Source organism: Aplosporella prunicola, assembly GCF_010093885.1.
Source record: "Aplosporella prunicola CBS 121167 unplaced genomic scaffold K452scaffold_5, whole genome shotgun sequence".
Classification (NCBI taxonomy): domain Eukaryota; kingdom Fungi; phylum Ascomycota; class Dothideomycetes; order Botryosphaeriales; family Aplosporellaceae; genus Aplosporella; species Aplosporella prunicola.
The window spans coordinates 214,400-239,963 of record NW_022983533.1 but is presented as its reverse complement, the minus strand read 5'-3'; the positions used below and the strand labels follow the sequence as shown (position 1 = coordinate 239,963).

General features: G+C 56.4%; 10 protein-coding genes across 10 annotated transcripts; 5 read left to right on the top strand and 5 right to left on the bottom strand.

Annotated features, from left to right (window-relative positions):
- The first annotated feature begins 1,626 nt into the window (after positions 1-1,626).
- Positions 1,627-3,692, top strand: K452DRAFT_265384 (uncharacterized protein). Its single transcript, XM_033538747.1, has 2 exons — positions 1,627-3,499; positions 3,560-3,692. Exons 1-2 carry the CDS (start codon positions 1,991-1,993, stop codon positions 3,614-3,616), a joined length of 1,566 nt encoding a protein of 521 aa, XP_033400638.1. The 5' UTR covers positions 1,627-1,990; the 3' UTR covers positions 3,617-3,692.
- A 171-nt stretch (positions 3,693-3,863) lies between these two features.
- Positions 3,864-6,930, top strand: K452DRAFT_356277 (uncharacterized protein). The gene is made up of 3 exons (XM_033546035.1): positions 3,864-4,295; positions 4,349-4,559; positions 4,611-6,930. Exons 1-3 carry the CDS (start codon positions 4,275-4,277, stop codon positions 6,653-6,655), a joined length of 2,277 nt encoding a protein of 758 aa, XP_033400637.1. The 5' UTR covers positions 3,864-4,274; the 3' UTR covers positions 6,656-6,930.
- Positions 6,931-7,473: 543 nt separating this feature from the next.
- On the top strand, positions 7,474-8,455 carry K452DRAFT_343429 (uncharacterized protein). The gene has a single exon (XM_033545407.1). It carries the CDS (start codon positions 7,662-7,664, stop codon positions 8,391-8,393), a length of 732 nt encoding a protein of 243 aa, XP_033400636.1. The 5' UTR covers positions 7,474-7,661; the 3' UTR covers positions 8,394-8,455.
- Positions 8,456-9,332: 877 nt separating this feature from the next.
- K452DRAFT_316068 (uncharacterized protein) lies at positions 9,333-10,921 on the bottom strand. Its single transcript, XM_033543921.1, has 4 exons — positions 10,788-10,921; positions 10,609-10,735; positions 10,410-10,555; positions 9,333-10,355 (listed from the first exon to the last, which is right to left on the bottom strand). The coding sequence occupies exons 1-4, from the start codon at positions 10,864-10,866 to the stop codon at positions 9,568-9,570; spliced, it is 1,140 nt and encodes a 379-aa protein (XP_033400635.1). The 5' UTR covers positions 10,867-10,921; the 3' UTR covers positions 9,333-9,567.
- Positions 10,922-11,633: 712 nt separating this feature from the next.
- Positions 11,634-13,202, bottom strand: K452DRAFT_316067 (uncharacterized protein; the record flags this gene model as incomplete). The annotated part of the gene is made up of 2 exons (XM_033543920.1): positions 11,634-12,825; positions 12,893-13,202. Coding segments are annotated over 2 exons (1,327 nt in total), but the record flags the coding sequence as incomplete, so codon positions are not given.
- A 299-nt stretch (positions 13,203-13,501) lies between these two features.
- K452DRAFT_265377 (uncharacterized protein) lies at positions 13,502-14,804 on the top strand (the record flags this gene model as incomplete). Its single annotated transcript, XM_033538746.1, has 1 exon — positions 13,502-14,804. One exon carries the CDS (start codon positions 13,502-13,504, stop codon positions 14,594-14,596), a length of 1,095 nt encoding a protein of 364 aa, XP_033400633.1. The 3' UTR covers positions 14,597-14,804.
- A 289-nt stretch (positions 14,805-15,093) lies between these two features.
- On the bottom strand, positions 15,094-15,495 carry K452DRAFT_284304 (uncharacterized protein). The gene has a single exon (XM_033539925.1). The coding sequence runs from the start codon at positions 15,391-15,393 to the stop codon at positions 15,226-15,228; it is 168 nt and encodes a 55-aa protein (XP_033400632.1). The 5' UTR covers positions 15,394-15,495; the 3' UTR covers positions 15,094-15,225.
- Positions 15,375-16,204, bottom strand: K452DRAFT_132175 (uncharacterized protein). Its single transcript, XM_033535297.1, has one exon. The coding sequence runs from the start codon at positions 15,922-15,924 to the stop codon at positions 15,508-15,510; it is 417 nt and encodes a 138-aa protein (XP_033400631.1). The 5' UTR covers positions 15,925-16,204; the 3' UTR covers positions 15,375-15,507.
- A 1,930-nt stretch (positions 16,205-18,134) lies between these two features.
- Positions 18,135-18,950, top strand: K452DRAFT_132211 (uncharacterized protein). Its single transcript, XM_033535298.1, has 3 exons — positions 18,135-18,577; positions 18,634-18,680; positions 18,725-18,950. The coding sequence occupies exons 1-3, from the start codon at positions 18,249-18,251 to the stop codon at positions 18,850-18,852; spliced, it is 504 nt and encodes a 167-aa protein (XP_033400630.1). The 5' UTR covers positions 18,135-18,248; the 3' UTR covers positions 18,853-18,950.
- A 411-nt stretch (positions 18,951-19,361) lies between these two features.
- Positions 19,362-20,599, bottom strand: K452DRAFT_284301 (uncharacterized protein). The gene has a single exon (XM_033539924.1). It carries the CDS (start codon positions 20,347-20,349, stop codon positions 19,573-19,575), a length of 777 nt encoding a protein of 258 aa, XP_033400629.1. The 5' UTR covers positions 20,350-20,599; the 3' UTR covers positions 19,362-19,572.
- Between the last annotated feature and the right edge of the window lie 4,965 nt (positions 20,600-25,564).

Sequence of the window (25,564 nt, the reverse complement as noted above, 5' to 3'; positions counted from 1 at the left end):
GGTGGTGAGAATGTTGTCGGTGGCGGCAGCGAGGACGACGAAAGCGGCAACGAGAGCGAGCGAGTGTGTGTATTGTGTGTGGATGTGAGAGGCGTGAGCGAGCGAGCGAATAGGCGTGTACGTTTACGTGTACGGGGCGCACGCCGTTGTTGTGGAGGAAGCAAGCAGGCATTGGAAACACGCATGTGCGCGCAGCACCTAGCATTTCATCAGCGGCGATATTGCACTGGATGGGTGGGCGGATGGGCGGATGGATAGGTTGGGGGTTTTTGGGGAGCGAAAGCGAGAGCGACTGAGAGAGAGAGAGAGCAAGAGAGAGATATGCGAGCGATGAGCAGCACGGAGACGCGGTTTTACTATATTTTTATTCTATTTTTATCGTTCTTGGGACCTAGTTAGGAGGTTGAGGTTGGGGACGTCGTTGTTGTTGTTGTCGGTCGAAGGGTTTGGTTACGCTACCTATTCGGCCCTGTCCAGTATATTCTAATATCTGCTCGTTGCGTTGCTTGTTGCTAGGTACTGTTTACCCTCTTCTTTTTTTGGGGGTTTGGGTTCGGGACAGAGTTTCCGGTTGCCTTGGTCTGTTGCTGTTGCTGTTGCTATAGCCGCTGTTATTGTTTGTTGCAGCTGCTGGTACAGTTGGCCTGGCTGCCGGCTTCGAGCAGGAGGCTGTTGTACATAACTACTGTACACATCCGCGTGCGTGCAGCGGGTTTGCGCGCGGTTCTCCGGCCCCCCTCCCCCTGTTCGCGGAGGCGTCTGTATAGCTATTTCCTCGTTCGACCATCCCTTCGCCTTCAGCATGGTCCTGCATCCACTTCGTCCTCTTCCTTCGCCTTGTCTTTGTCGTCGTTATTCTCATTCATGATTAGGTCGTTGGAGGCTTGTCCGGCCTTGGGTCCGTCCTCGCTCAACGTTTCTCCCACGCCGGCAGGCCGCAGGCTGCAAGCTGCAGACGCAGGCGCAGACAGCGCACGCGTACATACATACACACATACATACATGTTCATACCTAGAAAAGCCTCCGATGTCGATCGGCAAGAGAGCCTGGCCAGTCTTGGCATGGGCGTTTATGCTTAAGCGAGAGGCGGGCATAAGCGGAAGCCGGGCTGATTCGATCCGATTGACTTTACGGAGTACTACCTACTACCTATGTATAACTCGGATCTTGATATTATTCCTCGCCTTTTTCTCTCGCTCACGCGTCGCCTTCGCGTTTACCTTTCGTGCCACAGTGCTGCTGGGTGCCAATTCCCTGGGCCCCGGCACGCCTGACCCCCCTTAGGGACTTGCCCTGCCCTGCACAAAGCGAAACCGAGACGAGACCCAGTGGCACTGACCCGCGATGATCTTTTGCCTACAGCTACCTAGGTACTCCCGCAGTCAGGCGCCCTAGCGCGCGACGACTCGACGAGCGACGGCAGTTTTTTGTGCACGAGAGCGCGAGACGGCCCCGGCGGCCGCACGCCTGCCGCAAAAAGCCCAAACGTTGTTCTCCTCCCATCGCTACGGTTTCCGATGTGCCGGCATGAATTCTCGTCCTAGGGGCCCGGGGCTTGGCTTTGCAATGGGGGTTTACGAGACTTTCGTAGCCAGCACCGTTTCATTGGCTCGAGTCTTCCCCTTCTGTATCAATGTCCTCGTACTTGGACGGCCCTCGTCTCCGCTGTATGTACGACGTATGTAGTAGTTTCGCGGCGTCGTAGCCGTCTCGTAGCCCGCTTCGTTTAATTGGCCCTAACACCTCCCCCAGACTCCAGTAGGACACGTGCTCCCCCCCTTTGTCACAAGTCGCCTTGCTGGTTTCCCGAGGACTGCGTTATTAGCTTCTGGGGTCTACTACATATATCCAGGTCCGCGGCCTGGCCTTGGTTGTTTTTGTCAGTATTCGTTCACTTCTTTGCAAACCGCTAGCACCTCTCTTTTATGATCCTCAGTTGCATGGTCTCATAGAAGGCCTTTCCGATTGTTTGTTCACCATTCTGCAGGCATGGATACCGTGCGTAACATCCCCACGTTTTTGCCGGAAATCCTGCAAGCCAGGATCGAGAGTTATGGCAGCTCTGGCAAAATCCCGGTAGTACCAATCGCTGCGGCTCTCTTGGCAATTTCCTATCTGTTCATCCTCTACTTTCAACGCCCCAGGGCCTTGCAGGCCCCGCTTCTGCGCGCTGAGTTGTCCGAGAAAGAGCGGCAGAAGACATATCTGACGGATTCGGTGAGCCTTCTTGCAGAGGGCTACCGCAAGTTCAAGAATGGAATTTACCGCCTGACCACCACCGATGGCGTCGAGAGCGTCATCCTCTCTGCCAAGTACCTGGACGAATTGAAGAACGCCTCGGACGACGTTGTCAACTTTCCTGCCGCCATCAACGTTCTCCTCGCCGGAAAGTATTCCGGGATCAGTGGGGACGTAAATGCCCTGGCTCAGCATGTCATTAGATCGGACCTGACGCCCAGCTTGGGCCGTCTGCAGGCAAACATTGCAGAGGAGGTCGACCTGGCGCTGGAACGCTTCCTCCCGGCCTGTGAGGATTGGACGACGATCAAGGTGCACCAGGCGCTGCTCAACATTATTGCCGAAGTGTCGGCGCGCATGTTCGTCGGTGCGCCTCTCTGCCGCAACCAACGCTGGATCGAGCTGTCGCGCGACTACACGCTGACCGCGTTCAGTGTTGCGCGTGCCATGAGGCAATGGAAGCCTTGGATGCGTCCGTTTGTGCAGTACTTCACTCCTGAGCTGCGCCAGCTCAAAAAGGTCAGGCAGGAGGCGGTCAAGTTCATGATGCCCGTCACCAAGGAGCGCTCGGAGACGGAGATTAAGAACGACGACATGACGCAGTGGATGAAGGCCAAGAGCAGCCCTTCATGGGCCAAGGACTACGAGGGCCAGGCGGCGCTGCAAGTGCAGCTGGCTATGGCGGCGATCCACACTACAACAATGGGAGCGACGCATATGCTCTACGACCTGTTTGCACGTCCCGAATACGTGGAGCCGCTCCGTGAGGAAATCCAGACTGTCCTTGCCGAGACGGGCGGCTTCACTAAGGACACGATGGCGAAGCTGAAGAAGCTCGATTCGTTCCTCAAGGAGTCACAGCGCATGAGCCCCCCTGGCGTGACAACATTCAAGCGGCGCATCATGCGCGACCTGACGCTTTCGGACGGGACTTTCCTGCCGGAAGGCACTCTGGTCGAGGTGGACACGGTGTCGCGCACAAAGGACCCGGCGCTGGTTGATGAGGCGGACAAGTTTGACGGCATGCGTTATTACAACCTGCGCGAAAATGCCACGACGACGCGTGACGCGCACATGCACCAGTTCGTCACCAGCAACTCGAGCTCAATGCACTGGGGCGCGGGTCGCCACGCGTGCCCGGGCCGCTTCTTCGCCAGCACCGAGATCAAGACCATCGTTGCCAAGATGCTGCTCGCCTTCGACATGAAGCTTGCGGATGAGGCGGCGGGCCGTCCGAAAAACTTCCACTTTGGCGTCCAGGTAAGTCGGGCCCGTTTTCCCCCATTTGGTGATGATTGCTGACTTTGCGGCGCGTGGCAGGTTACTCCGGACTCGACGGCCGAGGCTCTGTTCAAGAAGAGGAGGGCAGCGGCGTAGGGGGTGGCGATGGCGCGGCAAGGCGGGTCGGGTACGAGTAGTCCGTAGGTCCAAACAAGACATTTCGTTTCCTACCAGCTCCTATTCTCTACCTATGCAAGTACGCGTCGAGTGAGATGGCACGTGACAGGGCCGGAGATTAAGAGGCCGGCGTTCTGTGCGACCTGGTTGCTGGACGCAAGGTGGCACACTCGGCGTCGTCAGAGCGACAGCCGTAAAAGTCTACTACTCGATGCCACCGACGTTTGCGGGGGAGGCGAGAAGCGCCCGGCCGCCTGGGCCCACGAGGAGGGCGCGCGCATATGGGAGATGCGGAATGTGGAAAAATGGCCAAATCCCGGTGCGTGGGTGGCGGCTACACAGGAAAAGAACCTCTGACATGAGACGAGGAGTCGTCGTAGGTGGTCGCCCTTGCCCTACTCGGTACCACGATTCCATCGCGTCCCAGCATCCCCAACCCCGCTCCCGCCCTGTCCGTGGCCGTCTAGCGTCAGCTTCCGCTGTTTTTCTCGAGGCTGAGCTTGCCCTTATCTGCGCGCCCCAACCCGCCTCGACGCTGTCCCTCTTCTTGCTGGCTTTTTTACCTTGCGCCACCGCCTACCATGACCTTTGCCTCCCGCCTCGACAACCCCTTTGACACTACTCGAACATTCAGGTCATGAGTGTGACTGGCCTCGAGGTATGTACTACGGGTCTGTGCGTCTGCTCGCTAGTCTCACACAAGCCTACTAGGTCTCGGTCGCCGTCACGGCCGTCGTGTCGGCCTTTCAGAGCGCCGCCGGCCTGGTGGAAATCCTGAAGAAGCGACACTGGAGACGCCGCTCCGACGAGGCCTACAGGGAAAAGGCCCTGCTGGAGTCGTTGGAGGCTGGCGCCGTCCAGATCGAGGACCGCTATGCTGCCGACTGCAAGGAGCTTGGGCCCGAGATGCGGACGGGCGATGGTCAGTGGCTCTGTTCTTCTGCCTAGTCGGACGCTATCTAAGAGACCGCAGATACCGCAAGGAACCGTCTTCTCCACATTGCCATTACCATGCAGTGCGAGGTCATTCGCAGCCTGCAGATTGGTGTGCAGAATGAAGCCGCTGTCATCGACCTCACGGTCCTGCATGAGACTGCCGTCATGAATAAGAGGGACGCCCTCACTGCCCTCGCAGAACTGCGTCAGCGTATCTTCGCCGACTCGCCTGAAGAGGCGCCGCGCCCGAGTCGACCAGGCCTCGGTCTTCTGAGCTCGTCGAACAGCAGGAGCCCCATGAGCAGTACCCCGAGATTTAGGTCGTCAGCTGCCGGTCCCAAGAACTTGAAAAACTTGCCTTCAGCCGTTACGATACCCAGTGAAGAAGAGTGCAAGAGCAGGCTTTCGAGAGTGCTCTCGCATAAACGAACGTCTTTTGCAATGTCTCGGAAGCCTGACAGCAGGAAACTGTCTTCGCAAGCGGGCGTAGCAGGCGATATGCAGTGGTTCGCATATAAAACGCCAGACAACTCGCCAGCATCACTTCACGAATTGCCAGCTGAAGTCCCGCAGAGGCTGCGCACTTGCGTCGAGCTTCCACCGCCGGCTTACTCTCCGGTAAACCCTGCTGCCACGCCTCAGAGAAAGAAGAGCCCTGAATCTGACTACTTCCCGGATAACCCGCGGCCTGTTCACCCACTTGAGAGGGAGTTGTCTCCGTCCCCGAACGAAGATACCCCCAGACAAGATTCTGATGCGCTTCCCTCGGACTACTACACACACAAACAGCTTAACGCTGCAATTATGAACTGGACGGGAGGTCTAAAAAACTCGCAAGCCAACAACAACCATGACGACAGGACAAATGAACGCGTGAGCAGAAACACATCGGCCTCGACTGAGAGTCGACACTCCAATCCGCACGACATGTCGGCGGCTTCGTCGAATCAGAGCAGTAGTAGTCGCGCCTCGACATGCCCAACGCCTGTCGACTCAACTCGTCATAGCTGCAGTTCTGCCCCAAACAGCCCTTCCGAGACGCCATCATCGAATGAGCTCACACCAACTCTCTCCCCGCAGACGCTCACAACCTATCCGACGCATCGTTCTTGGACCTCCGAAAGTTCATTTAACTCCAACCTCAGTCGCGTCTCAACCATACCCCGTGCTCCCATCTCAATCACATCACGCCCACCGCTTCCTCGTCTCGGCCGCCCCTGCAAGGAAAACAACTACTGGAACTTCTGTAAAGGTGCGTGGTCGCTTTGTGAAGACTTCAAAAAAGGCCTCGAGCTGCGCACCAAACCTATCGGGATGTACACATCAGCACTGGTGTGGCAATGTCGCACCTGCGCCTTCGAAGGCCCCAGCTTCGGTGCCAAAAAGCCGTACAGCGTGGACCCGCGCGCACATGAGCTGGCCGTCTCCCTCACGAGCATGGGACCCGACGGCCCGCACCCAGGCACGCGCGTTAGCTTCGGTGGCGGCGACGGCGGCGCCACGCCCCGCCCCATCGCGCCCTCGGAGGGCCGCGTGCGCTACCGCTGGATCTTCCTCGCAAAGTCACATGCACGTGCGCGCGCCCCCCGCGTCGAGATGGCGCGGCACAGCAGCACGGGGAGCGCGGGAGCGGCGGCGCGTGGCGCTGTCGCGGGTGACCGGCCCGGGTATAGCTATGGGTGCACCTTGTGCTGCGCGGAGGGGAGATTGACGGCTGTATTTGGCACCGCGGAAACGCTGCTGCGACATGTTTATCTGGAACATGGGGGCAGGGGCGTCAGTAAGGAGGTTTGCGAACGCACGAAGTGCGTGGTCGGGCGGTGGGCGGGCAGGGATGAGGAGTGGGAGGTTAATATTCTGGGACCAAAGGCTGATGATGGGGAAGGAGGGTTTTCGATGGGCTTGGGGATGGGGATGGGGATAGAGGAGGGGGCGAGGGTGTTGGGTGTTAGTCCTGGTGCTGGTGGTAAGGATGGTGCGGTGAGGGGGGTTGGCGAGGGCGTCGTCGAGTGTCAGATCCCGCCGGGGTTGAAGGGCGAGGAGTTTCAGATTCCTCCTGGGTTGGGGGGGCTGATGAATTAAAAAGGCCGTGGGTGGGTGGCGTGGGAAGGGGTGTTGGATGGGCTGTTGGTGGGTAGTGTGTGTTTGATGGTGTTTTGGTTTGGTTTGGTTAGGGGTGGGTGGGTTTTGGGTCCTTCATTCCCCTTCTTTCTTTTCTGTGATACCCGAGTATTTATTATGATTGTGATATATATATATATATACATATATACTACGACTATGACTACGATGATTTATGTATACCTAAAGAGCTGGGGTCAGATGGGTGGGTGATGTTGTTATTGATTGCGTTAGTTAAGTGAAGCTTTACAATATGGGGGTTATGTTGATGTCTCTTTTTTGTCTTTTTTCTCAATATGTGTTGTTTTTACTGTTATTGTTGTTTATTGCTCAGTGTAGTCTACCTCCAGTCCTCCTCTAGACTACATGTCCGCACATGGCTACGTACGCATACGCATACGCAGACATCCACATGCGTACGCGTATGCGTATGCGTCTCTTCCACTCGCTCACTGTTGCGCCGCCGCATTCGCGGAGCAACGACGCGCACCCGACTGCTGCTGCTGTTGCTAGCTTACTAGTGTTGTTGGTGCTGGTGGTGTTTGTTTACGTTAAGTTGTGCGTCGTGCGCTGCGTGCTGTGTCGTGTGTCGTGTGCTGTGTGCTGTTGTGCTGCGTGCTGAGTGCTGTTGTGCGTTGAGGGCGTCAGCCCGCTGCACGCCTGCATGCTTGCATGCCTGTAAGCCTGCAAGCCTGTAAGCCGCTACACCACGCCACAGTTGCACGCGCGCGGGTGCGCGTTAGGGATATATTACTGCTTGCTTGGGGTGGGTGGGCTGGGCCGGGCTGATGGGATGGGAAGGGACGCTGCTCCGATCTTCGAAGGCGGACAGTGAAGAGGGTTAGGTGCGCGGGAGCTGTGGTGTGCTAGTGTAGTGCTTGTAGCGAGAGAGGAGGCGGCATGAAATAGAGGTGTGAGAAATATCGTGAGAAAGAGAGCTGGACTAGGCAGCAGTGGAAAACGGTCAATGGTCAATGGCCAAGCCTACGCATTAGAGGGGGAGGCAGGTAAGGGGGCTGGGCTGGGCTGGGCTGGCCGCTGGGCTGGGTCAGCGTCGGGATCTCCGGCCGGCTGCGGTTGTGCGACCGTGTGGCGTGCGTGCGCGGCACGCAGTACGCAGTGTGTGCCTGTTTTTGGTCGGGGCTGGGTCGGCGTCGGGGTTGGTGTCGGGGTCGGGGGAGGAGGTGATGGAGGGGGAGGGGTGCGCTTTGTGCTTTGCTTTGTGGGTTGGTTGGTGGGTGGGTGGGTAAGCGGACGGCGGACGGCGGACGGCGGACGGAGGGGAGGACAGAAGACGGAGGACGGCGGATGCATGGAGGTTGGGGGTTCTTTGTTTGTTTGTTTGTTTGTTGTTTATTCTTTTTTGCTTTTTATTAGGGAAGAGCTTCCTACTAGCGAGTTTAGACGGATCTTCTTCACCTTAACTGCCTCCTCTATAGCAGTTCTATTCTTCACTGACACGCCAAACCAACACATAACCCCCTACCCGTTCACCAGGCCCACAACACAAACACGCCCTCTCCCAAAAGCTAAAAAGGCTTGCGTAAGAGCGAAAAGTAGCCAGATGCCCATTCAACCACACAAGCAATCCCCGTCCGTTATCTCCGCTGCTTATGCGCTCCTGTGTAACCCTCGGAATAGCAATGGCGGCGACACGCGACATGTATCCGTCATTGGACATTGGACTGCCTTGCGCTGATCGACTGATCGGCTGCTACAGGGCTTAGCGTGTGCGTGTATGCATGCATGAAGGGAGTGAGGTAAGCAGTAGTTAGTGCGCGGACGGAGGACGGAAGGAAAGGCTTGTTTGTTTGTGTATTTGCTTATTTATGCCGACTGCCTGATTAGGCAGTTGCTTCATCCCCACGCGCTGGGTTGCGTTGGGCTTGGCTGGATTTGATGTCGTGGGTATGGCTGGTCGGTGAGGACTCGCTGACTATTGTCGATGCTTGCCGCCTTGTGAATTAAACGCTGCTTGAACAGCCGCAGTTGCTCACCCCCATCCTAAAACCAAAAATCGATAGTATGCACGGAATAAGACGAAATAAAGCAACCCTAATGTTTTCGTCACCTGTCTTCGTCACCTAACTCCGCCCTTCGTTTTCGTCGGAATGCTGGAGTCTCCGCTCCCGCTCGCCTGTTGTGTAACCATACTTCCGTAGTCGGCTTTTATCTGCTAGGCTGCAGGACTAGGAGTAAGACGGGTCTACACGAAAAGTATTTGTAAGACGGGTCTTTGCGGAAGGAAAACAATGAGAGGAAAGAGTAAGGCAGTAGTAGTAGTAGTAGTAGTAGTAGTAGTAGTAGTAGTAGTAGTAGTAGTAGTAGTAGTGGTGGTGATAAACGGGATCAGGTTATTGATGTTTGGGTGTATTGATGCTTAGAAATCAATTATATTCACACACCTACACGCCTTGAGAAACCCATTACATACTAAAATACATCTATAGACACGTTTAGCCCCCAGGCGAGCTCACACCTCTATAGATGCAAAAGTACATTCGTCCCCATAGGCTGCCCCGCATCAGTATATGCATTTGAAGCAGACTGAACTGCTTTTGCTCGAATTGGCCGTTCAAACGTATACCAAATATACCAAGGGGCTTTTGAAGAAGATGTTGATCATACCATTCCATTTCCGAGCATTTTAAGTTATCATTGAAAACCAAACTGTCTTTTCTACGATCTATAAATGAGAAAACGCTAAACAGACTTTTTACCATCCAAAGGGAAGTCATCAGTGAACCACAGCAAAACATACATCATACACATGAGCAGAGACCCGCTGGTCTCTTCTTTCCAACACTGTAGCCATCAACAGCCATTCCCACCTTTTTCAACTCGATCAGCTCTTCTCAGAACCATCTCACCACTCAAACATCACCAGCAACCTTCGGCTTCAACCAGTCCCTCAAACGGATATACATGCCGACCTTCTGCAGCTTAATGCCGGCACCAAAGTCAATAGCGCAACTAACATGCGTTTCGTTCTCGACCTCGACGGCCTCGAAGCGACCCTGACCGTCCCAGTCCGCCTGAAAAGCGTCCGAGAAGCGCTTCTGCCCATCCTTGAGCACCTCCTGCGCGCCGCAAACCTGGAGCACATCGCCGACGATGCCACCAACGCCGGACCACCACCCGGGCGGCGCACGCGCAGGCCGGTTATATGCGTCGGCGGGGCGGTCTGCCAGGAACGTCGTCGCCCAGCGGCCCAGCAGCTGCGGCGTCAGGAAGTCGTACGCCTGGTAGAGCTGGAAGCTCTCGTCGTCGGTCGTGAAGTCCATCCATGGGCTGATGAGCAGCACGCCCTTGAGCTTTTCGTCCGCCGTCCAGTCCACGCGGTGAACCGAGGTCTCGTCCGGGTGCGGGTGCAGGATGTGGCTTAGGAGGCTGAGGGCGAGGTTCCCGCCCGCCGAGTCGCCGCCCACAATGATGTTCTCCGTGCGGATTGAGAGCGCGTTGCGCATGTAGTTTAGTATGGTGGCGGCTTGTGCGAGCTGCGTCGGGTAGGTCTGGAAGGGGGCGACGCTGGCGTGGAGCACGAGCGCGGCGAAATTGCCGTCGCCTTGCGGATCGAGGTTGTCGTTGCAGTCGAGGTCTTTGACGAGAGTGCCGAGGAAGCCGAAGTGCGAGGGGAGTGCCGGAAGATTGTAGCCGCCGCCTGGTGGTGTCGTGAGTATTTTGTTTTGGCCTAGTATGGCGCGTGTGGACTTACCTGGGAAGTAGAGCAGGACCGTCTTTGCGTTCCGAGAACCAATCCAAGATGCAGCAGTGCCGTCCGCCAGCGTTTCTCTCACGGGAGTGACCTTGTTCTTCTTGCACCACTTCCTGTACACCTCATCTGAATCGTCCAAGACGCCCCTAAAAAAAAGTTTAGCAGTGTGAAAAGCGAAAAATATAACCATGGCACATACTGTTCGAGCTTGGGACCGGCCTGAGAGAACCAGCTACGAAGCTGGGCATTGATTGCGTGTCTCCGAAGGCTTGCAGGCCGGGGCTTGCTGAATACTGCCTTGATAGTGCAGATGAAGGTCGCGCACACTGGACAATCAGCAAGAGTTCGGAATCCCACACCGGAAAGAAGGCTACATACAAACATTGAATTTAATCCTCAAAACATGAAGCCTCTCGCGCCAGGTGAGCTTCACCAGCGAACGTGGTCGTAGCGTCATGGTCAAGAGCCGGGTACCTGAACGGTGAAGGGTGGAAGGGCGACAGAGCAACGCCCAACATCACGCAGCGTGCCGACGGCGCCCAGTATAAATACGCCCGCCTCCATCTGTCGTACTCGGGTGGGGACGCCACGAACCCATCCTCTGATTTGTTCTGCTCGCCCTCCCGAGTAACCGTCTCGGTCTCGCCGTCGCCTGTGCGGATCGGCGTGCGAGCGAGTCGGAACTCGCGCTGCGGGGCCGGTGCCAGGTCACCGCTAATTGTGGGCACTGGAGCTCAGATTTTTTCTGTCGAGCGCTCGTCTTTGTGGTGACAGTTGCCGCTCGCGCGAGGACGCGACTCCATGGTGTTAGGCGGGATGGGGCGATGTGGGGTAGGAATGTCGTTGCCACAGACCCTGAAGTGGTTCGAGTTTCGAAAGGCAACGAATTACGACTCAGAATCACAACTCACCTTCCGCAGGACTCCACTCTGCTGCGTCTGGGCGTCGGCACCCTGTACCTACCGCTAACTAATTTTTTTCTTTGAAGGATTTTTGAACAGCCTACCAGAAAGCTTTCTCGTATAGCTGAAACACTTTTTTCTCTCATGTACAGTAGCTTAGGCTAGCTTTCATGCAAGCCCGATATGTTGGCACACAAGCTTGTATCGATAGGTACCGTTGAGACTCGAGGCAGTTACTTTAGACGATAGCCGATCACTACACTGAAGATGCAACTCTGATAGTACGAACAGCATGTAAATACTAGCAAGCATGCGCAGTCCAGAGCAGGTCGTGTTCCTTTTTGTGATTTTGCTGAGAATAGTTCACAAACGTAGTAAAAGTCGACAAAGCCGTGTCGTGTCGTGGCTCAGGTAATGGGTATCTAAACAACACAGTGATGCATTCTCCAACACAGAAAAGAGGAAGAGGGAGGAAGAGATGGAGTAGAATCGCAACCTCACCTCGGCCCCGAAGCAAATGTCTTCGCCAACCAACTGCTCCCCTTCTCCAGATACTCCTCCCTGGTAACTACCAACGACCTGAGCGCCGGGTTCTTCGCCAACGCCACCCCACCCATCCACGTGCTCTTGACCGGGTCCTCCGGCCGCCCGACGCGCAACGGATACTCCGCGGGGGAGATCCTGCGCAGCTCCGCCTCCAGCCTCTCCACAAACCCCGGGATCAGCGCGTTCCCGCCCACCACCATCACGTTTGCCAACATCCCGAGCCACAGCTCCTCCGGCAGCGCCCGCAGACTCTGCATTACCGTCTCGGGCAGTCCGGCTTCCTGCATGCCGATGTCCGAGGGGTTGAATAAAAGCTCCGGCACCGCAAAACGCTCGTTGCCGAGAGGCAATAGGTCCTCTTTCGGGCCCGCCGTGAGGCCGAGCCGCTTCGCCTTGGCGGCGGCGGATGGGTCGTGCGGCCGCGCGAACCCGCGCTGTCGCTCCGTGTAGTCTGGGAGGATGTAGTCGACAACGATGTTGGTGTCGATGGCTTTGCCGTTGCCTTTCCATGTTCTATCGAGATCGCGTGCGAAGTCGTTTGACACAAAACACACGTCTTCTTTGATCTCATTGACGAGATGCGTCTCGTCCATAAAATTGTAGGCACGCAGTGAAATCAATTCTTTCAGGTAGTTCGTCATAAACTTGCCGCCGACAGTGAGACGCCGGATGGCGGATTGGAATGGCTGTCCCATGTAGAGAGGTGTGATGGTGGTATGCGAATAGCCGGAGTCGATCACTAAAAGACATTGAGCCGGATCACGAAACCCGGATTGAGCAGAGGGAGAAGGCGGAGGGTCGGAAAATAGGGCGCGGATATCGTTGTAGGCGTTGAGACTGGGCCCCAAAGTCCGGTAGTAGGACGCAAACTCGAACTCCTCGAAGATCATCTGGTCGCAGTTGGTTTGCAGCGCCTGAGGCGAGTTGGGAGCTTCGGTGAGGATCAAAGTCGTATCATGCGGGTCACACTGGCTCCAGTTAGCAGCGGTGGCCTATGTTTGTGCTTCAGGCAGCGCAGCATTCTGCTATTCATACTTTCAATACAGCATCTTGCGCGAGGAACTCGTGCTCCCAAATTGCCTTCTCGCCCTCCCAGTTGACAATATAACCTTTCTCCACCGGCCGCCGGAAAGCCATCTCTCCAAAGTCTTTACATTGCTCCAGCTGCGAGCCAATCCACACGCGTTTGTCTCTGCCGCGGGTTATACAGTTCGGTAGGACGCGGCATGACGATAACTCTGCATCTTCGGTAGCGAAACCGGCCTTGATGCTGTACGCGCCATTGTCTATGACCAGCGTCTGCGACGGAACCGTGGGCCTTGGAGCCTTTGCGCGTGGCGGCATGATGGGCCGACGAGAATGTGCGTGTTAAAGGATCGACGTGAAGTTTCGCGTCGGCATGTGATGTCAGTTGCTGCATGAGTAATGCCACGAATTGACAGGTCTGCCAATGACTCGTCGTTTCCGACATTTTTTTCGACTCAACACCAGCCTGAGCTGAGGCTGACTCTTCACTTCTGCTGCCTAGAATTCGCTGGCATATTAAACTAAAGCTTCACCCTCTTCCACTCTCGACTTCGCTTTTCAGAAAACCATAAGAAGCTCAAACCCCGTACAAACTATCGTCCGACCTACACACCAACCATGTCCACCAAACCCGACCTAACTGCCCTTGTCGAGCTGACCACGACGACGCAAGCCCTGTTAACACAATTTCTCTCGACCCTCTCACCTCCCAGTGCTGGCAGTAGCGCTCCCAGCCCCACCGACCAGCAGCCCAACATCGACGCGCTCTCGCTGCTCAAAGATGCCTCCTCGCTGCTAAAAGCACACACAACGAAGCTCTCGCTCCTCCTCCTCAACAAGCCCTTCACCGCCACCGCCATCACACGTGTCCTGCGCGAAATCACCAACACTGTGATCCCGGCGATGATGAGCGGGCACCAGATCGTCGCGGTGCGGAGCAGCGCGCACACGGCGCCGCGGATCGTCGAGGCCGAGGTTCGCGGCCGCGTGCGTCGAGTCGTCAGCGCCGTACAGGAGGAAGTCGCGGAGACGCGCGCCATGGCCGAGGAGGAGCTACAGCGGGAGGGTACCGGCGCTCAGAAGCCTAAGCGCGATGCGTTGGCGAGTACGGGGCTCGTGTGGGAGGCGTGCGATGCGCTGGCTGAGTTGCAGAGTATGGGCGTGGTGGGACTTGTAGTGAAGAAGGCAGAGCAGTGGCGCGCGACGCTGCTGGATGCGGTGGAGGAGTTGAAGGAGTGGAGTGAAGAGGAGGGCGAGGACGATGATGAGGAGGACGCTGGTGTGGGCAGTGATGACGAGGACAGCATGGACGAAATGTTTGGTGGTGGCAGTGACAAGAAGCTGCCGAAGGACGATAAGGAGCTACGGGAACAGTTGGAGAAGGTGCTGAAGAAGGTCAAGACGGTCGCGGTGCTCTACCAAGCGCTCGTCAAGCGGAGGCTAAAGGCCTATTCTGTGAGCGCAGCTTCTGAGGACAAGAGCCAGACTGAGAAGCTCGATCAGCTACTCGACATTCTCAGCAGTATACCGGACCAAATTGACGAGGTTGCGAGTGCCTTCTACGATCTGGACGGCGAGGAGGCCAAGAAGGTCTTTGCAGACTGCTGCGGAAATGCGCGGAAGGCTGCCGACCTGGTCAAACAAAACTGGGAAGGCAAGGACGACGAGTTCACGGCATGGTCCGCAAAGTTTGTCGAAGCGATGTCCACTTAAAGCTGGTCAAACATGCAGAATGCCGCCGTTAAGAGCAGAAAACCCCAAACAGAGATCACTATCCGCATACAGAACGCCGAATGCCGAAATTCTCCGTGGGGTGTATCCATTGCTTGTTCATTAAGCCCATCTCCATATACCGTCTCATGCACAACCCCCGTTCCATCTCCGTGAGCTTCTACAAAGCTGCCATGCCCAGCAAAAGTAGCCCCAAGCCGCCTAACCCACGCGCGCCCCCTGACGCGGCAACATTCGCAGTAGCGACCGCAACCGCAGTCTCAGATGCCGTCGCTGAGCCAGAGGAAGAAGAACCTGTCCGTGTAGAAGAAGTTTCGTCGTCAGCTGTCATTATGGTGGGGGTGGAGGAAGCACCCGCCGAGGAACTGTCTCGTGTCTTGGTGGTGGTGCGGGTTTCAGTGGTCGTCCTACCGGAAGTCGCAGTGGTGGTGCTGGTCGCGGAGCCGGACTTGCTGCTGGACTGCGCGGAGCAGAGGCTGCCGGTGACGTCGTTCACCTCTGTCAAGGAATAAGAAGCATTGGTCAGCCTGGTATGAAGGCAGAAAACGAAAGACGGGCTTTCCCTCGCAATTGCACAAAGGGGGGTCAGAAAAAAGGGTGAGTGCATCGGGTCACTCACTGATTGCATCCTCAAGAGAGCAAGACGTCGTGACGCAGGGCGTGACCTTCTCGCGCAGCTCCTTGGACTTGGCACACTGGCAGCTCTGGTCCGTAACCGCGCAGCCGATCTGCGGCGACGCCGTCTCGAAGCACGAATTCTGTGAGGAAAGAAACGGCATGTCAGCACGACTCGACCCTATGCATTCGCCCCGGCGCCAACGCTTCCGGACGCAAGGCTCTTGTGCCTCATCGCCAGCAAGGGAGAGTGAGCACGTACGGCGCATTCGGGGATGTCAGCAGATGTGTACTGCTGCGCGACAGCGAGGGAAGTGGCCGCGAGGGCGAGAAGGGCTTGGAAAAGCTTCATTTTGCAGCAACACTAGCAACGAGTGGGCGAGCTTTATGGGCAAGAGAACGAGGCGTGTGTGGGAATGAACGATAGACAGAGAGCGAGAGAGAGACAGAGACAGAGAGCGGGAGTAAAGACAGCAAGCAGAACCAGGAGTCAGCGCAGAGGAAAAGAGCGAGGCAGAACGATAATGTAGCAAAGCAGGTCCTCGTCCGTACCCAGACAGGAACCCGAAGCACAAAAAGAAACGAAAGGAAAAAAGCAAGTCAGCGAATCGCACCATCCGCCAGGAAAAAGCAAGCAGCCCAAGCCGGCAGCCGCAGAACAGAGCAAATGCAACACAGCAGCAGCAGCGCACCATCTCAACTCAGCTGCTCAATTCAGCCCAGCCTCATTTCCCCCTCACCACCCGCAGCAGCATCTGCAAAGCTGTAGGTACATGGTTAGAAGCCGTCGCACAGGCGCGTTCGCACCACGCGCGCCCACGCAGCCCGGCCACGCTGGCGCTGGCGCTGGCCTGCCTTGGCTCTTGGCCGCCTGTCCGCGTGGAACCTACCGCCGGCCTGCCAATTGCCCTGATCCCGGTCGTGGTCCTGGCCCGCCGGCGGTCACGGGCGTCCCTTGCATGCGGTTGCCGTTGTCGCTGCCGTGCGACCGGGGGCCCTGCGAGGCTGGCTTGGTGCTACGGATTAGCGAGGCGCGTATGCAAGGGGCGGCAGCACTGCGCCGCGCCGACGCCATGCGAACTGCCTGCTGTCATCGGTATCGGGTGTGGGTTCGGTGGTTTGTGTATGTACCTACTGATTGCTGTTGCGGGAGTGGATTATGGGTGGAGGAAACGTGTTGCGGCGTGAGGAGATTGGAAGTTAGTGATAGGTACTCTTGTAGGTGGTTTAAATAGTTCCCTGTAGATTACTTCTTCTTAGAGGGATGGAGAGCCTGTGCTCGTCGTTAGATGCGTAGCTCATGGGTTGGAGAATCGTACCCATATATGCCCTCCAACCAGCATAAAAATCTGCTCTTCCAACCACCTACTTTCGTGAAGAAGCAGCGAAAGCCAGAAAGAAGCGCGCAAGGGGCGGGGTACGACTAGTCAAGGACGAGCGTTAATCCGTACAGCGGCTTCCGTCGCTCGGAAGATCCCGCTCGCTGTCTCGTACCTGACGGGCCGGGGCGCGTCAGCGGGTTAGGAACGGCGCGCCGCGCGCGGCGAGCAGCGAGGAGCGGTTCCGGTTGGTGCGGCTGGGGCTGCGTGGGTGTGGTGGGCGCCGTTCCTCGGCCTCCTTCCTTGCTCTGTTTTTTGCTTTTTCTGTTTCCTTTTTCTTTTTTTCTCTGCCAACTGCCAAGCTGCTTGCTTGCTTGCTTGCTGCTGTTGCTTACGTGCATAGCATATACTTTTTTTTTTTTGGCACTGTTGCTGCTGTTGCTGCTGTTGCTGCTGCCTTTTCTGCACAGCATTGCTTGCGCTTACACCATTGCTGCGCTGGGCGCATGCTTGCACGCATGCATTTAGATGAGTGTGTGCGGAGTAACAGGACGGCTGGCAGCGAACTGCTCAACGGGCGGGCTGGGCTGTTGGGCGATGGTGCGGGGGAGGAGGTTCGCGCGAGCTGGGCTGGGCTGGGAGCAGAATGACAACAACAGATGGATAGAAGAATAACACATCTTGCAGTCATCATAGCGTAGTAGGCACAGAACCGCACGCCAGGAAATGAGACCCGGCTGCCCGCATTCATCGTCATTTCATTTCGTCTTCACCTCTGCGCCCTCTGTCCTCGTGACCACCCTAACCCCGCCCAACCAACCACTCTCTCCTCTCTTCTTCCGACCGCCATACCATACTACATACCTCATACCTACCCATTACCCGCACACACACAACAGTAGGTAGATAGGTAGGTACACAGCGAACGCAGCACGCACGCACGCGCAACCATCTCCCACACCTCTGATGACTCTGTCCCCCGTGCCATTCCTCTCCCAGCCAGACACTCACTCACTCGTCAGACCACGCACCTGCGCATCCCACCCCCAAGCCGCGCAGCTACCTAGGTAAGTGGGTAAGCAAGCAGTACTCCGTCTCCGTATCCGTAAGGTAGTAGTAGCTTCACACGTTTGGCGCCCTTCGTACGCTTCGCAGCCAGCTGCCAACTCTGTCAATACGTCGTACTCGATACTCGATATCTTAGGTACCTGGTTAGTTGCATATGAAAGGCACATACACGCCCCACTCTCACACCACAAACGTCAAGCCCATCATTCGACGCTGTTCCCCGCCTTTACGGACCCGTACAGTGTACCTTACCCATTGGCAATGCGCGCGTGCATATGCGCCTAAACTCAAATCTTCAGACCTCAACACCATGACCCTACCTGCAATATCAGTAAGACAGATGTCATTGCGTCACGCCACTCTTCACCCATCTCATACACACCCCATTCATCCAACTAGGTAATACACTACCTTTCCCACGCAAAGCCCGTTAAACACCACACCTCGTCCCCTCCCAAGCACACGTACATACACACGAATATAACACACCACCCGCCTTGCCGCTTCGCGCCCCAACGCCACTTACATACTTACGCCCGTCCACTCTTCTTCGCATAAGCAGCAGCCCGAGCGCGTGCGGACATGAATGGCATGGGCGCGTGCGCGTGCTCGTATGCATGATGTAGGCATGTATGTACATACACACACACATACATACGTACATACATATGTCTAACGCGCCTATGTACTGTACATCCATCCGAATCCATGCATGTGCGCATGCAGTCGCGGCGCAGACACCTCTTGCCAACAACGACAACGACAACCGCAACAACGGCGATAGATACGTCGATACAGTACGTATATGCAAGCCGACAACCAAGGGCCTGTCAAACACAACGACGACGACAACAGCATCAACCACAAAACAGTCAAAACACAATCAACGCACAATCACACACAACCAACCAAAGCAGCACCCCAAAAAGCACTTGCGCGCAAAAAATCTCTCTCTCTCTGTGTAATTCCGCTCCCAGACAATCAACTAAAAAAGACTAAACAAAGCTCTCTCTAAAGCAGGCCGCTGAGTAAAGAAAAAGCCGTAACCGCATCAAAAAACCTACGTAAGTTGAACGAAGAAAGACAAAAACGAGCTAAAGGCATACAGACCCGCTATATGCGCCGACGCCGCCGCATTGTGCGCAAACCCCCACCCCCATGCCTGTCCCCGACCACACATGCAGATGCATGCATGATGAGCAACAGCAGGAACAGCAGAAGCAGAAGCAGAAGTAAAAGCATCAAACACTGTCCACCGACGGAATGTGACGCCAAACTCAAAAAAACACCGGCAACATGATAGGCGCAGGTGAATCATGAAAAACGTGAAGAAGCAGCAAAATCGAAAAAAGTAAAAGTAAAAAAAAGAAGTAGAGCAGAAGTGAAGACCAGAGAATAGAAACTTAGAAGAAAACCTAGTTAAATGCGGCTAGCGTGTAATGCGGCCCCGATACCGTCTCAAGACCCATGTGATGCAGAAGTTCAAAAAGTGAAGAAGAAGAGGAAGAGGAAGTGCAGCAAAAAACCAGAAAGTGTCAAAAGTGGAGACGGTGTATATCGCTCATTCATGCGCGTCGGAATAAAGAAGAAAAAAGTAGAAGAAGAAGTGACGATCAAACTCGAGAGGCCAGAGAGAGAGGAACGGCGACAACCACACGTTGTGGGCCAGAAAAAAAAAAAAAAAAAAGAAAAAGAAAAGCTACCGACGAGGTATCGAGCAGACTGTGCGCGCTGCAAAACCGTGAAGCATGTTTGCGAACTTATAACGAAAAGGGAAAAAAACTGACCATCAAAAGGGATCAGAGATGGTGCGAACGACGGCCGTGTACATAAAAACCCCACCCATACCCCTCCCGCAATTTTTTATCACACCCCATCTATGCCAGACCCACTCGAGACTCGAAAAGAGACGACAACAACCAAAAACGCCTGGCACGCTGCAGCAGATTTACTAACTCAAAACATGGAACCGTCGTTAGCAGGCATAGGCGAGGGAACGCTCCGTGCAGCTGGAGGCATAGGCTCTACGCTCTCCTGCGACATCCTCAGCGTCGTAGTCGACCCCTTGCGCAGTTTCAGACTCTTCTTCCGCTCCGTGTCGTCCGTCGAGCCTCTCCTGTCATAGATACTCGACGTCTCGCGCGAGTCCGACCGGCCAAAACCAAAGCGGCGCCTCATGGGGTTGATAGGCGGAAGCGGCGGAGCTCCGTTCTTCAGCGAGGCGCCAGGAGGGAGCTCCATGGTGTCTGCGACATTTGTCGTCGATACGAACATGGGTTCGGAAATGATCGACTTCTGAATCGACTTCTTGCGCGGCATGGGTCGGCCGGCTGGGGGAGCGCTGTTAGTGGATGAGGTGGGAGAGCTGGGCGTCGTCGAAATTGTTGACTGCGATGAAAACGGATTGGCGCTGTGGGGCGGTCTCGGGGGGACCGACGTTGGGGCAGGACTGCGAGCGGGGCTGGGCCCTCCACTTATCGACGGGCGTGGGCTCAAGCCCTGAGGAGCGACTTGCCCCGGAGACAACCGAGGCGAAGGGATAGAAGGCAAACCGGTCTTGATAGGGTGAAGAGACTTCTGGTCGAAGTACCCAGGATTGATGTTAGGCCGGCTGTTCTTCCTCGAAGGAATGGGCGGAGGTCCCGACAACTGTTCCGTCGAAGAAGTCGACAGTACCGATTCTGGGGTGGGCATGCCAGAGCTGGGGAAGGTGCCTGGAATTGGCGGAGGCATCTCAAGAGGATCGATACCTTCAGCATCGTCAGGACGGCGTGCAGAACGGCTCCTGGACCTCTCAGATGTGAGGTTGGAGCTGGCCCGGTTGCGCCCTGTCTTGGGTGGCTGAGGAGATGGGCCCTTGATAGACCTCGCATCGAGATTACCATCGCCACTTGCTCCCCGCATGAGCTGCTCCTCAAATTCTCGGGCGTAATCATCATCCGGTTCCACCTCATTGATGGGCTCCTTCCACGACTTGTTTGCCTTGACGGCATCTTGGCCTCTCCATTGCTCCTCGCTGCTGCGCGCAAGAGACGTTGAGCTGGCGTTTCCACCACCCAATCCAAACATCCTCAGCGACTTGCTGTCTTGGCGGTTGGCCAAGGTTTCACGGCTTGTCTTGGATCGAAGCATCCCGAAAGCCTTAAAAGCGCCCCCTAGAGAGGGCGTTGGGCTACCGGCGCGGCTGCTGGCCTCGACCTTGCTCTTGAGTGTCTCTTGAATAGCCTTTTGTCTCTCCGCAAGCTCCCTTTCGAAAGCCTCCCTCTCGGCTGCCGTAGCCATGCTAACGTTCCTGTTGTGGCCCTTCAGCTCCTGCTCCCACGGGGTGACAGCTGCAGCTTCCCCTGCGGCTTCCGCTGCACCGGCGAGAGAAGGGTTAACATCTCCGCTGGATCGCGGTGCCTTCGTCTTAACAGCATCGATAGGGCTGATTGAGCTCAAACTGTCGCCTTCGCCATAAAAGTCATCGTCAAGATCTTCCAAGTCCCAAGGGTTGGAAGGGCTGTAACTCGAGTGAGCAGGCGTGTCAGACAGCACAGAGGTTGCTGTCATGTTGTTCATGACACTGTCCATTTGTGCAGGCCCTAAGTCGTCGTAGAGGGAAGAGACATTGCTTCGGCGAAGGTGCTCGCGAATTATGCCATTGAGGTTGTTGCCCTCGGGACCGAGCGTAGGCGAGTCAATATCTGTGGCATCGGATTTGACAACCGTCGATACTGAAGACTGTCTATCGGTCTCTTGAGGTGAGTTGATGGTCGCGAGCAGATTCTCCGACGCCCTTGTTACAGGAGAAGTCGTGAAGGAGCGCAGGGCAGGATGATCCATCAGCGATGGCGCAACAGGAGACTCAGCTGGAGTCTCGGTAACAGTCACGACTGCGCTCTCTTTTTGCGGGGGTGGAGCTTGCACCTGCGGCTTCGACTTGTCCAAGCAAGTGCCGGGTGAGACTTCTTCTTCCTCACTATCGCTATCATCTTGCGCGGCGAAGAAAGTATGCTGCGTGTCACGATCTCTAGGCGTGGCCTCCTGGTCGATAGACATGCCGCGCATGCGACCTGCAGCTTTCTGGAACACCGAAAAGGCGCTCGGGGTCGGGGGAGGCGGCATCTTTGGCGGTGAGGATGGCATAGGTGGGATCGCCGGTAATGGTGCAGCCGGCGGTGCGGAGACGGGCGGTGGTGGGGGCAGGATCGACGGCGCAAGACCGCTCGAGTTTGTCCTTGACCGGCTTCGCGGAGCAATTTCTACTGAGCGCTTCTCTTCCGTCGGCTCCTCAACCTCTTGAATGGGCATAGGCGGCGACGGGCTCCTCGGAGGAGGCGCGGTGAAGTCTGCATGAATTATCGGAAACGGTGCGATACCACTCGAGTTGGACCTTGATCGGCTCCGGGTGGCAGATTCTGGACGCTCGGGCTCCAGACGCTCCTGTGGTTCCACAACCGGCTTAGTTTCCGATCGGAGGCTCGACTTAGACTGGACGTGTCTCATCTCGAAGTTATCGCGCATCCCCTGGACTGACCTTGACGGCGAGGGGCCCCCGGATGGAGGGTCACTGCGCTTCTTCTCGAACTTGTCCAGTCTGTCTTGAACAGTACCTGCTGACGATTGTTTCCTCAGCGGAGGAGTTTGCCTTCCTTCAAGCATTTGCTTTTGACGCTGAAGGTATTCCGTCTGATCAAACTGCTTGCTGGGTTTCTGGAAAGCACCCATCGCTGTGGCTTTTCCACGGTCGTTTGAATCGATCGCCTTGGATAGAGGGTTTTTCTCGTCTAGGTTGATGGCAAGAGGGCTTATGGGTGGCGTCTGGTGGACGCTTGAAACCGGGCTTGAGCTTGTAGAGGGGCCGGATTCTTTGGCGGCCATGAAGCCGGACACGTTGGCGAGGGGCGCAGTAGGTGGCGGGCTGGCTACTCTCAAGGAGTTGCTTGGCCGACGGAAACGCTCGCTCAAGCCAGTTGCACTTCTCGATTGGGTGAGGGGAGGTGTTGCCCGCCCTTGTTGCTGGATCGAGTTGAGTCGGTTCAGCGCCGAATGCTGCTGTTCATGGATGTTCCTATCCAAGCCTTGTTCATACAGTCTTCTGCCCTTGGTCGAAGATGTTGGCGCAATGGAGCTAGCACCTTGAGAAGCAACGGAGGTCGCTGCTGTGGACGATCGGGGATCAGCGCCAGACGTGGTTGATGAGGACGTTTCGCGGCGTTGTAGAGATCCCGTAAAGGAAGACGAATGCTTGAGTTCTCCAGCAGGGCTGCCAGATGCCGTGTCATGTTGCTCTTGCTGCTCTTGCTGTTCATCGTCTCCTTCCTCTTCTTTCTGCTTCCTTTTTTCTTCACGTTTCATCTGCTGAAACGGAGAAAGGCCGACGTCGTCTTCGTAGAGCGCACGGTTCCCTAGATATACTTTCTGTCGCCCTCCAAAAAGCACGTTACCCTCGCCGGGCCGCTTTCGACTCATGATACTCCCGTGAAGAGAGTCGGTGTCCGACCCATAGCTCTGATCGACCGAGCCCTTTCTGTCATAAGCGTAAGGCGGACGAACAGACCCGGTGATCGACGAGACTTCAGCGATATCCGACAGACCGGAAGCGGTATAACCATAATCGTAGAGTCGGGATTGGCGTTTGTGGTTCAAGACGCTGTCGTCGCTGGCCTTTCCGAGCAATGACTCGGGATCGTCCTGTTCTCTGAGCATACTGAATCGTGCAGACATCTTCGGCATGAGGAGACTCGTGCGGAAGTCATCGTTCGAGGGAAGCGCAGCGCTTAGGTCCAATTGTGGTTCTGGTTCGGGCGCGGCCTTCTTCTTGTTGTTGTTCTTCTTGTCTTTCTTCGAACTTGAACTTGACGGCGGTGGGGCTTCAGCTTCCAGGGCGTTCTGCGCCTTCCTCCTCTGCAGGAACCGGTTCATGGTGGCCTTATATAGGTTAGTCATGCGCAGACTACTCGAAGAGCCGCTGCGCGATGAGCTCGTCGAGCTGGTCGTCGGGGTGGTAGACGACCGTGGCGAGTCCATGGCGAAGGCGTGGGAGAGCAAGCATACGTACAATCAGGCGGACTCAAAAGGGACGAGGAGGTGGTCGGAATTGGCGCAAGCGGATTTGCAAGCTATTGGACGGTTAGCATGGCGATGATCACACCGTGCGCGCAGAAGCCAAGTGGCATTGGGCTGCGAGACGGCAAGAGCGACATACCTGGCTGCGCAACGCGTCCTCGGACCGCGATTGTTGATGTTTAGAGGGCGGGACGTCGCACTGCAGCGGCCATGCAGAATCGAGAGCTGGGGGGGCGCAGCGGACTATTTTTGACAGGGTTTGGGGGGGAGGGTGTAAGATGGGACGGGGGGACTATAGGCAAAGGAGGCGAACGAGTGGATGAGACTCAGATGCGGCTGAGTGAGAGAGAGGCGGTTCGCACGGCTGGCTGGCTGGAGCAGGATCGGGAGCGTGAGTGAAGGGCGCGTTTCGGGAGTGGCGCAGTCAAATATCGGAATTGAAGAGGAATTGGTAGGGAAAGGAGCGACTGGAAGCGGAAGGGAGAGCTCCTGAGCAGCAGCGAAGCCGAGATCTCTGGCCGCCCGAGGTGCAAAGAAGAAGTGACAAGCAACGGCCGCGCTGGAAGAAGAGAGGGCCGAGGAGTGGACGAAGCTTGGGCAGGCGGGCGCACGGGCAGGGCCAGCAAGGGGGAGAAACAATTTCCACCGGGCCCTCGTCCAGAACTTTTTCGCGGCCGCTGAGGAATGCCGGCGTCAAACAGGCTGCAGATCGCCGGCTAACAGGCAATCCCCTGGCAGCTGGCCCAACGTCTCACGGTTCGCGAGGGCGTCGTGGCACACGTCTCCACGAAACCCGCCTGGCCGGCGCGCTCGGCGTGTCGAGGAACGACTCGCGGACGCCCATCCGTCCCTTTCCGCTGCAGGGGCAGCGCCTTGCAGTTTCAGCGATCAGGCACATGTGATCTGAGCCCAGCCCCACGGCGCTTTTTCTAGAACGGCTGATCGGTGCCGCTCATCTTCCCAACGTCAGTAGTAGATTGCTCGTACTCCCCTAATGTCCGTCCGCGCCTTGGAATAGCTCATCGCCTTGAGCAGACTCACGGCCCGCCCGCCCCAAAAGCATCACACGCTGCACAAGTGTACCTAGTTACAGTGCATGGCTTGTCGCAAGGGCGCCGCCAGCGCCACGCTCCAAGCCGCCGCAAAATCCTCAAACACGACCTTCTCACGATCTATTTAATTGCAGTACTGTCGTTGCGCGACGTCATTGCTGATTTTCCGGGGGAGCAGCCATGGCACGCCCCTCCCACAGATAAGGTGCCCTGTAATCTTTGTCTCATCCTGATTCCTTGATTCCTGCCTGCGCCAGCCCTACAATACAGCTATATGTATATACACGCAACCGCCCCCGCTGGTCCATTTTGGCCCTGCCCTCCTCCCAATCCGGCGCGCCTTAATCTGTGGGGTGCCCGTGTCTGATATATTGCGCGTGTCGGGCCCGCTCTCCCCACAACGACATGACAATTGGGCCTGACTGGCGCGACTAGCGGCGGGTGTCATCCGGCTCGCCAACCACGGTTCAGCCACTTTACGTAGCTACTCTACCTGATCACCGATCCACGCTTCGTCCCGTCCGCCCGCCCGCCCCATCTCCATTTATCTCGAGCAAGCCCACCGCGACACCACGTCCTGCGGCCCACGCCGAGATTCCGCGTTCATCCCGGCTCCTTGCCGGCCTATAACGCAGCCAGCCGAACTATAAAACCACTGCGGCTGCCCGACTTTTATAGGCGTCCATGCCTATATCGATCTGGGTGTCGGGACCTCGGAAATGCGCCCAGGGGTATGGTTGCGATGGAGGTGCGTTGAGTGGGCAGGTGGGTCGGCATGGGGTGATGGTGGTGATGACGACGCGTGTATGTAGGTTCGATGATGATGATAGGTAATGACCGTGTTC

Coding starts and splice junctions, on each gene's coding strand:
- K452DRAFT_132211 (XM_033535298.1), top strand. CDS start 18,249: ATGTACATACACACACACATACATACGTACATACATATGTCTAACGCG. Junction 18,578..18,633: donor AAAAATCTCTCTCTCTCTGT/GTAATTCCGCTC, acceptor CTCTCTCTAAAG/CAGGCCGCTGAGTAAAGAAA. Junction 18,681..18,724: donor AACCGCATCAAAAAACCTAC/GTAAGTTGAACG, acceptor AAAGGCATACAG/ACCCGCTATATGCGCCGACG.
- K452DRAFT_316068 (XM_033543921.1), bottom strand. CDS start 10,866: ATGACGCTACGACCACGTTCGCTGGTGAAGCTCACCTGGCGCGAGAGG. Junction 10,556..10,608: donor GCCGGTCCCAAGCTCGAACA/GTATGTGCCATG, acceptor ACTTTTTTTTAG/GGGCGTCTTGGACGATTCAG. Junction 10,356..10,409: donor GGTCCTGCTCTACTTCCCAG/GTAAGTCCACAC, acceptor CGACACCACCAG/GCGGCGGCTACAATCTTCCG.
- K452DRAFT_284301 (XM_033539924.1), bottom strand. CDS start 20,349: ATGCCTCCGCCAATTCCAGGCACCTTCCCCAGCTCTGGCATGCCCACC.
- K452DRAFT_356277 (XM_033546035.1), top strand. CDS start 4,275: ATGAGTGTGACTGGCCTCGAG. Junction 4,296..4,348: donor TGAGTGTGACTGGCCTCGAG/GTATGTACTACG, acceptor CAAGCCTACTAG/GTCTCGGTCGCCGTCACGGC. Junction 4,560..4,610: donor CGAGATGCGGACGGGCGATG/GTCAGTGGCTCT, acceptor AAGAGACCGCAG/ATACCGCAAGGAACCGTCTT.
- K452DRAFT_343429 (XM_033545407.1), top strand. CDS start 7,662: ATGGTCAATGGCCAAGCCTACGCATTAGAGGGGGAGGCAGGTAAGGGG.
- K452DRAFT_284304 (XM_033539925.1), bottom strand. CDS start 15,393: ATGCCGTTTCTTTCCTCACAGAATTCGTGCTTCGAGACGGCGTCGCCG.
- K452DRAFT_265384 (XM_033538747.1), top strand. CDS start 1,991: ATGGATACCGTGCGTAACATCCCCACGTTTTTGCCGGAAATCCTGCAA. Junction 3,500..3,559: donor ACTTCCACTTTGGCGTCCAG/GTAAGTCGGGCC, acceptor GGCGCGTGGCAG/GTTACTCCGGACTCGACGGC.
- K452DRAFT_132175 (XM_033535297.1), bottom strand. CDS start 15,924: ATGGTGCGCTGCTGCTGCTGTGTTGCATTTGCTCTGTTCTGCGGCTGC.